Source organism: Aedes albopictus, chromosome 2, assembly GCF_035046485.1.
Source record: "Aedes albopictus strain Foshan chromosome 2, AalbF5, whole genome shotgun sequence".
Taxonomy (NCBI): Eukaryota; Metazoa; Arthropoda; class Insecta; order Diptera; family Culicidae; genus Aedes; species Aedes albopictus.
Genome location: NC_085137.1, coordinates 414,160,838 through 414,173,724, shown reverse-complemented (window position 1 = coordinate 414,173,724; position 12,887 = coordinate 414,160,838). Strand labels below are relative to the sequence as shown.

Genomic DNA, 12,887 nt, shown 5'->3' with positions numbered 1-12,887 from the left:
TTCAAATAACTCGTTCTCCGAAACTAGGGCATCAAATTGCATTCGGTTTGAAGTATCATCAAGGAGAAGAGTGTATCTTAAAAATGATTTGGCGGGGATCCCCCTATGACCCTCCCCCTTTTCTGCGGGGCGGATCTAAGTGTGGCATGATCCATAATATTACCATATGATCATAATTTCGACTGGAAAACAGCATGTTATTGTCGATGTTAGTGACAGATTATTCTATACATGTAATTTCGGACTTGATTAGGTCAACCGGTCATCCGATGACCTCGGGAAGGGTTCGGGTGACCTTGGAATCTCCGGTAGAAATGGCCATTTTTCGATTTTTTTTAAATACATAATCCCATTATGCGAAACCTCAAATTTCGCAGAATGCCGCGCGTAATCCAGTAAAACAAAGAAAAATAATTTTAATCGACTCTGCCCTACTAACAAAAGTAGCTGCATAAAAGCTTATGAAGCAAACTCTCTTGGAAGGAAGCTCTTATAAACTCTTATACAGCAAAAATGTTAGTTGGGTGGTTACCCGGTGACCTCGGAACAGGTTCTGGGGACCTTGGAATCTCCGGTAGAAATGGCCATTTTTCGATTCCAAATAAATCCCATTATGCAACACTTCTAATTTCGCAGAATGCCGCGCACGACAAAAATATTTAATTTCAGTGTTTTCTGCAAATATATTTAGCTGGCCAAACTAAGTCCAGTAAAATTGTAATAATTAGTTACATATCATGGATATCTTAGTCTACATTCAAAGGCTTTCTCGATAAAACATTCAGCCACTTATTTCAGCCAAGGATTCCTATCGGCAAAAGGTTATTGTGACCATAACAAATTGCAAATGCTCCATAGAAAATCAAAAAGCGCTCCCTAAAAAATGAACATATGTTCCATGAAAATGTGCAATGTTACCCATGAATAATTGAAAACGTTCCATACTTTATAGAAAATGTACCGGTAAAACATAAATTTTTCTCATTAAAAGTGCAATTTTGTACCAATAAATAATACTGAAATGATCCGTACTAAAATACAAATGCTCCATAATAAAATGCGAATGCTCCATAGGAAATTAAAATTGTACCCATAGTAAATTGAATATTGCTCCATAGAAAAATTAAATTGCACCATAAAAAATTGAAATTGCACCATGGAAAATAGATAAATGCTCCATAAGTATTATCAAATTGCACCATATAAAATATGATTTGCTCCATAAAAAAATGAAAATGCGCCATAACTTTAAACATCTGCGCCACTTAAGTGGTGCTATGTAAAGCAATTCAGCACTGCCAAATTTAAATTACGACAATATGCTATATATGGAGAATTTTAAATTTTTCATGGAGCAATTCGTGTTTTGTATGGTGCAATTTGATAATACTTATGGAGCATTTATCTATTTTCTATGGTGCAATTTCAGCAGCACTTTTTTAGCACTTTTAATGAGAAAATTTAATGTTTTACCGGTACACTTTCTATAAAGTATGGGACGTTTTCAATTATTTATGGGTAACATTGCATATTTTCATGGAACATATGTCCATTCTTTATGGAGCGCTTTTTGATTTTCTATGGAGCGTTTCTCTTTGGTTTATGGGTGCAATAAATAGGCTGCCATTCCTATCAGCTGTCATCTTTTAATTCCCCCGGGGAATCTTGTAGGAATTGGTTCCAGGATTTCTTCCTGAATTCCTCCCGGTATTCCACTCAGAATTCTTCCTAGGATTCTGTCAAGTATGATCCTACGCATTCCAATCTCTCGGATTTCTTGCAGAGGTTCCCAAATGGATTCCTACCGAAACTCTTAAATTATCGCAAGGATTTTTTTCAGACATCTTTCATCGGCTTCCCCACGGTTTTATCAGGGTTTCCTTAAACAAAAATATCCCCTAGATTTTGTTCAAGTATTTCAGCGAATCTGTCGGGATTTTTTTTCTGAAATTCCATTGGGAATTTCTCCCGGGATTTTTTCATTGATTCCTCCCGGGATTTCTTTAGGTATTTCTGCCGGTATTTTTTTTCACGGAATATTCTGCCGTCAGGCATCGGGGAATTTCGGGATTATTTCAGGGGTATTTGCAGGCATTTCTTCCAGGATTTCTACATTGATATCACCCGGGATTTTTTGTTTATTTTTCCTGGAATTTCTCTAGCGATTCCTCCGAAGATTTATTCAGAAAATTTTTCAAGCTTTCTCTCCAGGATCTCTCCTGAGATTCCTTCCGACATTCATTTATGGACATTTAGGAGTCTCTTCTGGGTTTAATTGAGGAATTCCTTTGCGGATTCTTCCAGGATTTTTTCTTTCTGAGAGAGGGATTCCTCCCGGAATTCCTTTACTTATTTGTCTCAGTATTCTTCTATGGATTTCTTCCGGCATTTTCCTGGGCTTTCGTCAGCGATGCTTCCGAAGATTTTTTCATCATTCACCTGGGATTTCTTCAAAGTCTCTTCCAGAACTCTGTTAATTCCTTCAGGAATTCTTCCTAGAATCCCGTTATAAATTACAATACTCTCGGGTTTTCTTCATTGAATCCTCCTGAGATTCCTTCATTGATTCCTCTCGGCTCTCGGGATTCCGTCATGAAACTCTTTCGGGATTCTTTCATGAATGTTTTCCGGCTTTCCATCAGGGATTGCTACCAGAATTCCTTTAGGATTTTTTTCCCGGGATTCTCTCACGGATCACGGATTTTTACCCAGAATTCTTTCAGAGATATCCCCCGGGATTTTGGTGGGATTTCTCCGGGATATTCAAAAGGATTTCTTTTGAGATTCTTTCTTGGATTATTCAAAGATTTTGTAAGGTTTCCTTTATGGATTTCTCCCGTTTACCTTCATGCATTCCTTCCGGGATGTCTTCAGGAATTTCTCACAGGTTTCCTTCATTGAATCCTCCTGAAATTCCTGTATTGATTTTTTCGCGGATGTCATTAGGTATTCCTCCAATGTTCTTTCAGTTATTCTTTTGAAGATTCTTCCGGAATTCTTTAAGGATTTGTCTAATGGCGTACATAGGAGGTTGCCTGGGGGGCCTGCCCCCCTCCAAAATAATCTATTTCGGAAAAAAAATCAAGAGATTCAGACGATAAGTATCTCTAGAACAGTTCTGGATCAAATCGACCATCGATCAAAATCGATCAAATCTGACTAACACTTGTCAATGGTTGCTCCTCCGTGATTGATCTGAGCTGGTACCAATAGGAGGCAATCAGTGAAGTACTAGATTGAAAGTAGTGAGCTGGATTTTTGTATGGTGAGATGTTCAATTCTGCATTTCTGCAATGAAATGGTGCAAACAGCGTGGGTTATATGATTTCTTGGCTAATTTGATGCTGTTTGAGCAAAAGTTTGGGTAACTTTGTTGTTGTATTATTCATTTCATGCAACTTCAACACCACAGTTACCCAAACTTTTGCTCAAACAGCATCAAATTAGTCAAGAAATCATAATACCCACGCTGTTTGCACCATTTCATTGCAGAAATGGAGAATTGAACATCTCACCATACAAAAATCCAGCTCACTACTTTCAATCTAGTATTTCACTGATTGCCTCCTATTGCACTGGGATCCAAACGTATAAGGGCTGGACACTCCACTTATACTTAAAGTGCAATTTAAGCAGCTCATACATTTTTGATCAATAACTGCGCCGGCCACGTCCTTATAGTCAGTTGGGAAGGGAAAGGAATGTTAGAGTGTGATGGTTGTTGCTACTAAAGACCGAGAGCACCTCTGCATCCCCACAATCAGCACGGAGGACTGGGGTATTTGTTAGACGGAAAGGATGGGAGATCTGGGAGTCACCGTTGGGTCGGCGATGCGATCCATGGATTGGGGATGTTCGTAAGGTGTGGTGTTCGATTGTGTGGTGATTTACTATGAAGGACAAGCGGCACAGTTCGCTTTGGTTGCATAACTTGTAGGCGTTATATAAACTGTGCAGTGGAAGTTGGAAGGAAGGGAAACGTTTTTTTTTGCAATTCGTTTCTGGTTCTAGTGATGGCTATGATCATATGAATATACACAAGAATATACATGAGTTGTATATGTAGGGAAGAGAGAGAGATAAAGAAAGTGGATAGAAAGATATAAAGTAGGATGAAAGGGACGGGCCAGGGATTGAACCCATGACCTTCTGCATACGAGTCAGAAGCGGTAGTCACTAGACCACCAAGCCCGTCTTCTAAGTATCTTTGGAACAGTTCTGGAGTATAAAAAATCTATATCGATCGTGGGTTTCTGCTGCAATCTCTCAAAGATTTCTTTAGATATTTCTCCGTCGATTCCTTCAACGAATCTTCCCAAATTTCCTTACGGGATATCTCCGATATTTTTTCAGGGATTCTTTCCTATTTCTCTTTTCGAGATTTTGCACTAGATTGTTTCCCAGATTTCTTATTTCACAGTTTCCATCCGAGATTCTTCCAGGACTCTCTTAAGCACTCCTCTTGAGTTTCTTTCAGAGATTACCTATTCTTATTTCTTGGATTTCTCCTGGGATTCCTTCAGGGATCTGTGCCTCACTTCCTCTAGGTTTATTTCAGGGATTCCAGGGAGATAAAATTATCAGATTGCCAGGATAAACAATGAAGTTTTTTTTTTATCTTCGCCATAGACTTCTATTTTTTTTCGTGAAATCGTGATTATTTAATTGGAACTTGATTATTGATAACAAATTTATTTGAAGATTTGAATTGTGAGACACCTTGGACGTTAACGGGTTAAACCTAAAGGACTAGCTGTATTATACTAGGCTTGACAGAAACTCCCTCGCGAGAAAATGAGGAAGCGATTTTGGCGATTTTCTGAGGAGTGAAAATAAAACTCAGAAATCACAACGCAAATCATCAACAGCACCGAGCGCGAACTTGCCGCGCAGCGAGGAGTTCGTCCAACACTCATAATTGCTTGTTGTGTTTCTCACACCCACTCACACTCAAAAAGCATTTGGGAGTTCCACTCCCATACATAGAAAGACTCTCGAGGCGAAAATCGCACTCAAAAACCCGAAATAAACATCGGCTCTTTAATCGTTCCCCTCTTCCTCGCTCAGTTTTTGTTGCCTCTCTGCTTGGGATTCGTTCGCTCCCTCGCGACGAGGCAGAAGCGAAACACCGCTCTAGCATGTTGCAAAACTCTTTTGATTTCGAGGAGGATTATCAAGCCTGTATTATACTGAAAGTTGTTGAGCTTCATTGACCGCCCGTAGATACTAATCCAGTATCGCCAGACCAGCTACGCTCGCACATGGAACCAATGCCGGGGACAAGCAGGCATCTTCAGTGTGTGAGTGTTGGTGATTTTCTATTTTGATGATTGCAAAAAATAGTCCACAGCAGACCGAAAATATAATTGGATATGATTATCAAAGGGTTCACACATTGGTGCGTGGATGACAGGCGTAAAGTGAAAATAAATATGTGTGAATATTACTATGGAGCTTGTGGCACAGTTCGCTTGATTGCATAGCTTATATGCGTTATCTGATACATTTACACTGTGCTGTGAATGTTGGAAGGTAAAGGAACGGCTCTTCAACCGTTTCTGTTTCTAGCGATGGATATGATCGTATGATTATACATGAGTTGTATATGTAGAGGGAGAAAGTATATAGAAAGACACAAAGTAGAAGAAAAGGGACGTGCCAGGGTTTGAACCCAGAACCTTCTGCATACGAATCAGAAACGATAGCAACTAGACCACCAAGCCTGTCTTATACTGAAAGTTGTTAACTAAAAGACAAATCAAACCCATTCCTTTCAAACATATGTACTCACTTTATTCGATACTGCATATCGCAGGTAATCAGCCAAGTAGCCTACTGCGCTATTGCCGAACATTGCCAGACTTAATTTATCTTGTATAATTTATTAGGTTTGTATTAATTTTGTTGATTTCATACATGTATATAATTTCATATTGTAAAAATTCATTATTTACCATATCATTTTAATTCACATCAACATTTGGCTGCCATCACTGCTTTACGCCAGCTGACGAGCTTACAAGATCCCAATGATGTTGTGAATATTTTATATTTTATCTTATGATTTCTCTTTTGTTTCGTTTCATTTACAGAAGACGTTTTGGTTTCATAGATCGAATTATTACGTTTTTCACTGGCAAGCCATTAACGTATCAACCACCGGCACTTGAATCACCAACGCCCAACGAAACTGAACCGACCGAATCAAATGTTTCTCCTATCCCTGACCCGATACCTTACGCGGACCAGCCTGCTTCCCCCAAAGTTAGCCCTGCATCACCACCAAAACCTGCAGAAAAACCTACCCTCAAACCTGCTCCGGCACCACCGGCTGCCAAACCCGCAGGACCCCCGAAAACTGCTGCCCCTGAACCCCAGCCAAAAGTCGACCTTCCTCCAACTCCCGAGCCAAAACCAGAACCAAAGAAACAACCCAAGCCAGTTCCGACTCCTAAGGTAGAACCAACCCCAGCTCCCAAACCCTCCAAGCCTCTGGAACCGGTCAGCAATGGTCACTCTAAAGCGCCCGAACCAGCCAAAGTGGCTGCGGCGCCCGCTGAACTGGTGAAACTGACTGACGACAGCGCGAACTCACATCCTTCCGCAGCAGCGTCCATCGCTGTCGAACTGCCCGGCAGCAACGAGGACAGCTTCATCATTGTCGAAAAGCAAAAACCAAAACCAGCCGACAACATCCCGACGACGCCTACCGCCACCATCAACAAGGCGGCGGTTAACGTGAAAAATTCGACCCTCGATTTTCTGAAAGCCGAAGGTGGTGGTCGCGGAGCTTCCGCCGTCGCCGGTCCGGCTACGCCAAGGTAGGCCCCGTGGGAAATAATACTCTTGATCTTGGTGTAAATAACATGTCTATCACTGTTTGTCGCGTAACACATTCGGGAGGGTTTTACAATAGTACCTATTACTAACTACAGGTTGAATTGAATGGCAACAGCTGGTCAGCTCACGGTGAGGTTCAACTCAATTTGGTGATGGTGATGGCAGTGGGCCAAACGAGGGTTGCTTAATCGATATTTATACCTTTCGTCGTTGGTAACAAATGTTGATGAACCGGCCTAAGCCGGATGATGCCACCTGTCGTGGGAGAGCTATGGGGTATTCCGAAGCTGTGAAAAGTGGTTTGATTTTGTAATAATTGGAAGGTTGAAGTAAATAGTCAACGTGAAACATTCAGAAATCCATATTCAATTCATAAAACCACAAAACTCATGACGGCAAAAACACAAAAGTGAAGATTCTTACAAGAAAGTGGCTAAAACATTTGAAGAAAAAAGCATAGGTCAGATAAAAATATACAAAGCGAATAGCAACTTCAAAGCATTTGTGAGGCAAACAAACAAATCGAATGACATGCAAAGGGATTCATTACTTTATTCCTTAATCGGATTATTCCCATGATACCTTACATAACTGGAATCGCTTTTTTACAAAATAAACCTGAGATGCATAAACTGTTAACACCTATAAACGAGTTAACACCTATGTGCCTGAGCCTCATTTTGCACCCAATTTCAAAACTTCAAAAATCTGATTCTCAGCCGTTTCTGAACGAAAGTTATTGGAATTTTGACAATTGATCACAACATCCTTCAAGTTTATGTAACCGGGATCATGGTTCCGGATTTTTCCGTTGTTCCGGATTTATGGCCGTGGTACTGGGGTAACCTCCTTATCAGAAACAGGTGCAACCTATTATTTGCCTTCGAAAACTAGCTTGCGGCATATCAAACTTCATGATTTTGCAAAACAAGAGTGTTGGGCCATGTTTCCAGAGATTTCGGATACACTGGCCACTTCTTCGGATGTTCCGGAAACCTGGTACCCCCAAGGAAGTGGCACTTTCTGACCAGTTCTGAAACCTAGCTTGCGACATATCAAACTTCATGATATTGCAAAACATGGCCCAATACTCTTGTTTTGCAAAATCATGAAGTTTGATATGCCGCAAGCTAGGTATCAGAACCGATCAGAAAATGGCCACTTCCCTGGGGGCACCAGGTTTCCGGAATATCCGGAGAAGTGGCCAGTGTATCGGAAATTTCTGGAAACATGGTCCAAAACTTTTGTATTGCAAAATCATGAAGTTTGATATGTCGCAAACTAGGCTTCAGAACCGGTCAGAAAGTGGCCACTTCACTGGGGCTCCAGGTTTCCGGAACATCCGGAGAAGTGGCCAGTGTATCCGAAATCTCAAGAGATCTCAAGTCCAATACTCTTGTTTTGCAAAATCTTAAAGTTTGATATGCCGCAAGCTAGGTTTTAGAACCGATCAGAAAATGGCACTTCCCTGGGGCACTAGGTTTCCGGAACATCCGGAGAAGTGGCCAGTGTATCCGAAATTTCTGGAAACATGGTCCAATACTCTTGTTTTGAAAAATCATGAAGTTTGATATGTCGCAAGCTAGGTTTCAGAACAGGCCAGGAAAGTGGCCACTTCCCTGGGGGCACCAGGTTTCCGGAACATCCGGAGAAGTGGCCAGTGTTTCCAAAATTTCTGGAAATATGGTCCAATACTCTTGTTTTGCAAAATCATAAAGTTTGATATGTCGCAAGCTAGGTTTTAGAACCGGTCAGTAAATGGCCACTTCCCTGGGGGCACCTGGGTCCGGAACATCCGGAGAAGTAGCCAGTGTATCTGAAATTTCTAGAAACATGGTCCAATACTTTTGTTTTCAAAATCATGAAGTTTGATATGCCGCAAGCTAGTTTTCGAAGGCAAATTATAGGTTGCACCTCTATCTGAATGAGGAGGTTACCCCAGTACCCCCGGCCATAAATCCGGAATAACGGAAAAATCCGGAACCATGATCCCGGTTACATAAACTAGAAGGATTTTGTGATCAACTGTCAAAATTCCATTAACTTTCGTTGAGAAACGGCTGAGAACCAGTTTTTTGAAGTTTTGAAATTGGGTGCAAAATGAGGCTCAGGCACATAGGTGTTAATACGGTTTGAAGTTTTAGTCGTGATGGAACATCTATTTAGGTAAATTCTGTTTAGATGCTTCCATGAAGGTAATATTACCTAAACCTCTCCTCATCCCTCCGAAGATTCCTTTTGAAACGTCACTAAACCCCCTAAAATTCCTTCGAAACTCCCCGAAGGTCTATGGAACGCCCCATAACCCACTGAATCGACTTGAAACGCCTTGAAATTCTTTTGTACTCCTCAAGACTCACATCTCTAAGCTTTCCTGAGCCCCTCTCAAACCCTACGAAGCTTTCCTGAAACACAATACACCCGATTCTTTTTTTGCACGGGTCTGGTTTTCGCCATAACTCAGTCAATTTTTAACCGATTTTCATGTAATTTTGTACACATGTAGGAACGGTTAGTATTATCAGTATACAAAATTTCATGAGAATCGGTTAAAAAAAGACAGAGTTATAGCAAAAATCAGACCCGTGCAATAAAAAGAATCGGGTGTAAAACTTCTTAACACCTCGCTAAGAGCTCCTGAAGTCCCCGTGAGACACCCCGGAACCCACTGAAACGCCTTGAAACCTCTCTAAAACACCCCTGAAACCACCGAGAACTTCTCTTATTTCAACGGGCACCCCTTGAGTACCCCAACAGCTCCCTAAAGCCCCTGAAACTCCTTATACCGAGTGATACGTCTTGGAACCCCTACAAACCTCTAACTCCCCTAATAACTCTATTAAACTTTCTTGAGGCCCCACAAAATCTCTCTGATACCCCCAGGAGTCCCCTGACAACTCCGAGAACTCCCCTGAAGCCCCGGAAACTCTTAAATACTCCAAAACCCTCGAAAACTACCTGAGAGTTCCAGAAACTTCACTAAAACTCCGGAAACGCCTTTAAAACCTCTAAAGCCCTTGGAATGTTTTGAAATGCATTGAAACATCTCCCAAACCCCCCTGAGATGCCCACACACATCTAAACCCGCAGGTACCCTTTTGGAAACTTTCAGGAATCCCCCTGAAGCACCCTGAAACCTCCTTAAACCAACTGAAACGCCATAAAAACCTTTTCTGAAAATACCCAGAAGCTCGCCTGAAGTTCCTTGAAACCCTTGGGATTTCTCTTTAAACCTCCTGAAATGCCGTACAGTGCCTTAAAATCCATATAAATCTTATATGTATAAGACCTCCATCTCTCGTAAAACCCCTGGTGCCCCTGTTAAGCCGCCGGGAACTCTCTGAAACACCCTTTTAAACGATATGTAACACCTTGAAGTCCCTCTGAAACTCCCCTTAAGCTCTCCTAAAACACCCTGACTCTGAAAACCTTCATAAATCCTTTTGAATCCCCGCATGGTATCTCATCAAAATCTATTAGCCAGTCATCTCTTTAACCTTTCCAGGCACCTGTTTGATCCTTAAACTGTTAAACTGCATCGCATTCGAGCTGTGTGTGACGAGCGAGGTTTTAGGGGCTGTCCATAAACCACGTGGTCATTTTTTTGGGACTTTTCAACCCACCCCCCCCCCCCCGCGTGGTCATTGGGCCATACAAAAATTTTTATTTGTCCATACAAAATGGTCATTGGCAGAACCCCCCCCCCCCCCTTATGACCACGTGGTTTATGGACAGCCCCTTATGGTAGTGTTGTACTTTGTATAATGTGGCGCGCCCTGAAGGGTTAAAGTCATCTGCCACTGCATCTGGTACTGAACTTTGTCGACCTTCATAATTTCCCATCGATCTTCAGGATCTCCTAACCACTAATTCAAGCAAAACCCTTAATTTAATTTCTGCAGGTTTCTATTCTCAAGATTTTTTAGAAATTCTTCCGAGAATATTCATAAAATCTTTCAGGGATTCTTTCAGTAGTTTCAGCGGGGATTCCTCCGGGAACTCTCATATGAATTATTTTGCTCATCATTTTGAAAAATCCTCCAAGGATTCATTTAATCCTTTATGGCCTTAGCCATTTCTCCAGGGGTTTTTCAAGAAATTCTCCAGAACTTTCTCTAAACGTTCGTTAAGGAAACCTTTCATGAATTTCTCCCGAATTTCCTCTGTGGATTAGTATGGATAATAGCGTGGTTCAAAAAATCGTTTTTGCTCCACACCACTTATTGGATTCCTAACCAGATTATATGCCTTCTCCCAAAATTTGAGATCATTTGGTTGCAAATTGAGACTGCACAAGCCCTTCAAAGTTTGTATGGGAATTACTATGGGAAAACGATGTTTTTCATACAATCCACCGTAGCATTTTCCCAAGTGCTCTAGAGGGTTAGTTGACCCTTGGTAATCCTAGGCTACTCTATCAGCTACAACTATGCCGAAGACCGCATTCAAGTCAGACGCCTCATTAATTAGTTATCGATTTTTATCCAGAATCGAAATCTTTACTAATGATGGATATATTATACGAATCAAAATAAAATCTACTTTCGCGACTACTTTTACCCGCAGTCAGAGAGTCAGTGTGTGTAGTGACGGCTCGGCAGCTGGAGGCCAGATTTACGCGCGCGTTGCCTTCGGTGCCCCGATTTAGTTTTTTGTTTTTCATTTGCTTTTTGCGCTTTTTGGTGCGGTTGATGGCAGAAGAAGAAGACCCGGCTTCAGTCAGTGTGTGTAGTGACAGCTCGGCAGCTGGAGGCCAGATTTGCGCGCGCGTTGCCTTCGGTGCTCCGATTTAGTTTTTTTGTTTTTCATTTGCTTTTTGCGCTTTTTGGTACGGTTGATGACAGAGGAAGAAGACCCGGATTCAGTCAGTGTGTGTAGTGACGGCTCGGCAACTGGAGGCCGGATTCGCGCGCGCGTTGCCTTCGGTGCTCCGATTTAGTTTTTTTTTTTCGTTTCGCATTTTTGGTTCGATTGATGGCAGGCGATTATCCGGTGAGTTTGTTCCTTGTTATTCTCTTTCTATGGATTCTACATCAATTATTATATTAATACAATTTTATACCATATATTTATAATATCCTTTTTTCAAATATTTTTTCATTGACTTTGTATAGTTCGTCACCATGAGTGTCGACTTGGATTTTTGTTCCATTTTGTCACTGTTCGAGATGGCATTTTACAAACTATCTCTTCTTTTTATTGCATTTCATTTCTTTTGCGCAATCTCTTAACGACATACTATTTTTCTATGTATCTGTCCATGTATATTTGTTGCAAGTATTTTTATGAATAAATAATGAGCGATCACCTTACGTGGGTGGTCAATTGTTTGCTTTCCGCGTGAAGCGAGCAACAGCGCATCAGATTGCATGTTTTGACACGTCTTTTGTTGTAAATCTTGAGTGTCCACCTGACGCGGGTGGCTGATTGTTTACTTTCCGCGCGAAGTGAGCAATAGCGCTTAAGTTTGTATGTGTTGTCGCGTCTTTAATAGTAAATATTAAACGATCACCTGACGCGGGTGGTCGATTGTTTGCTTTCCGTGATGCGAACAATAGCACTTTGTTGCTTCATTTGTAGTAAATATTGAGCAATCACCTGACGAGGGTGGTTGGTTGTTTGCTTTCCGCGTGAAGCGAACAACATCACTGCAGTTTGCACGGCATACTGCAACTCCAAAAGGTCATATTACTTATCGAAGTGAATTCTGACCCAACGATACCTGCCCTACTAACAATCATTCCTTCCTGCAGCCTTTGGTGGAGACGTGCGGTAAACGCCAACTTTCACATAACAAAGGTTGCTATTAACATTCCTTCACTCTTCCAACCTGACTGCAAGGACGTGGCCGGCGCCGTTATTGTACTGTTAAAGAGAGCCTCTGAAGCGTGCACAGTGAGAATGTTGACCACTCCCAGTCAATTATTCAGTTGATTCATTGTGCAACTGTCATTGGTTCGAGTCAATCACGGAGTAGCAACCATAGATATGTGCAGTCAGTCTAAGCTAAGCTAAGCTAAGCTACTTTTACCCGCAGTCAGAGATAC

General features: G+C 41.5%; 1 protein-coding gene across 2 annotated transcripts in view; it reads left to right on the top strand.

Moving 5' to 3' along the window:
- LOC109417874 (arginine kinase 1) overlaps window positions 1-12,887 on the top strand; it is a 130,339-nt gene that overhangs the window by 50,619 nt on the left and 66,833 nt on the right. The window contains exon 3 of one of the 2 annotated variants that reach the window (XM_019692060.3): window positions 6,093-6,821. The exons of the other annotated variant lie outside the window; for it this stretch is intronic. Within the exon in view, the coding sequence (XP_019547605.3) occupies window positions 6,093-6,821 (729 nt within the window). The remainder of the gene's footprint in view (window positions 1-6,092; window positions 6,822-12,887) is intronic. 2 annotated transcript variants of the gene reach the window in all.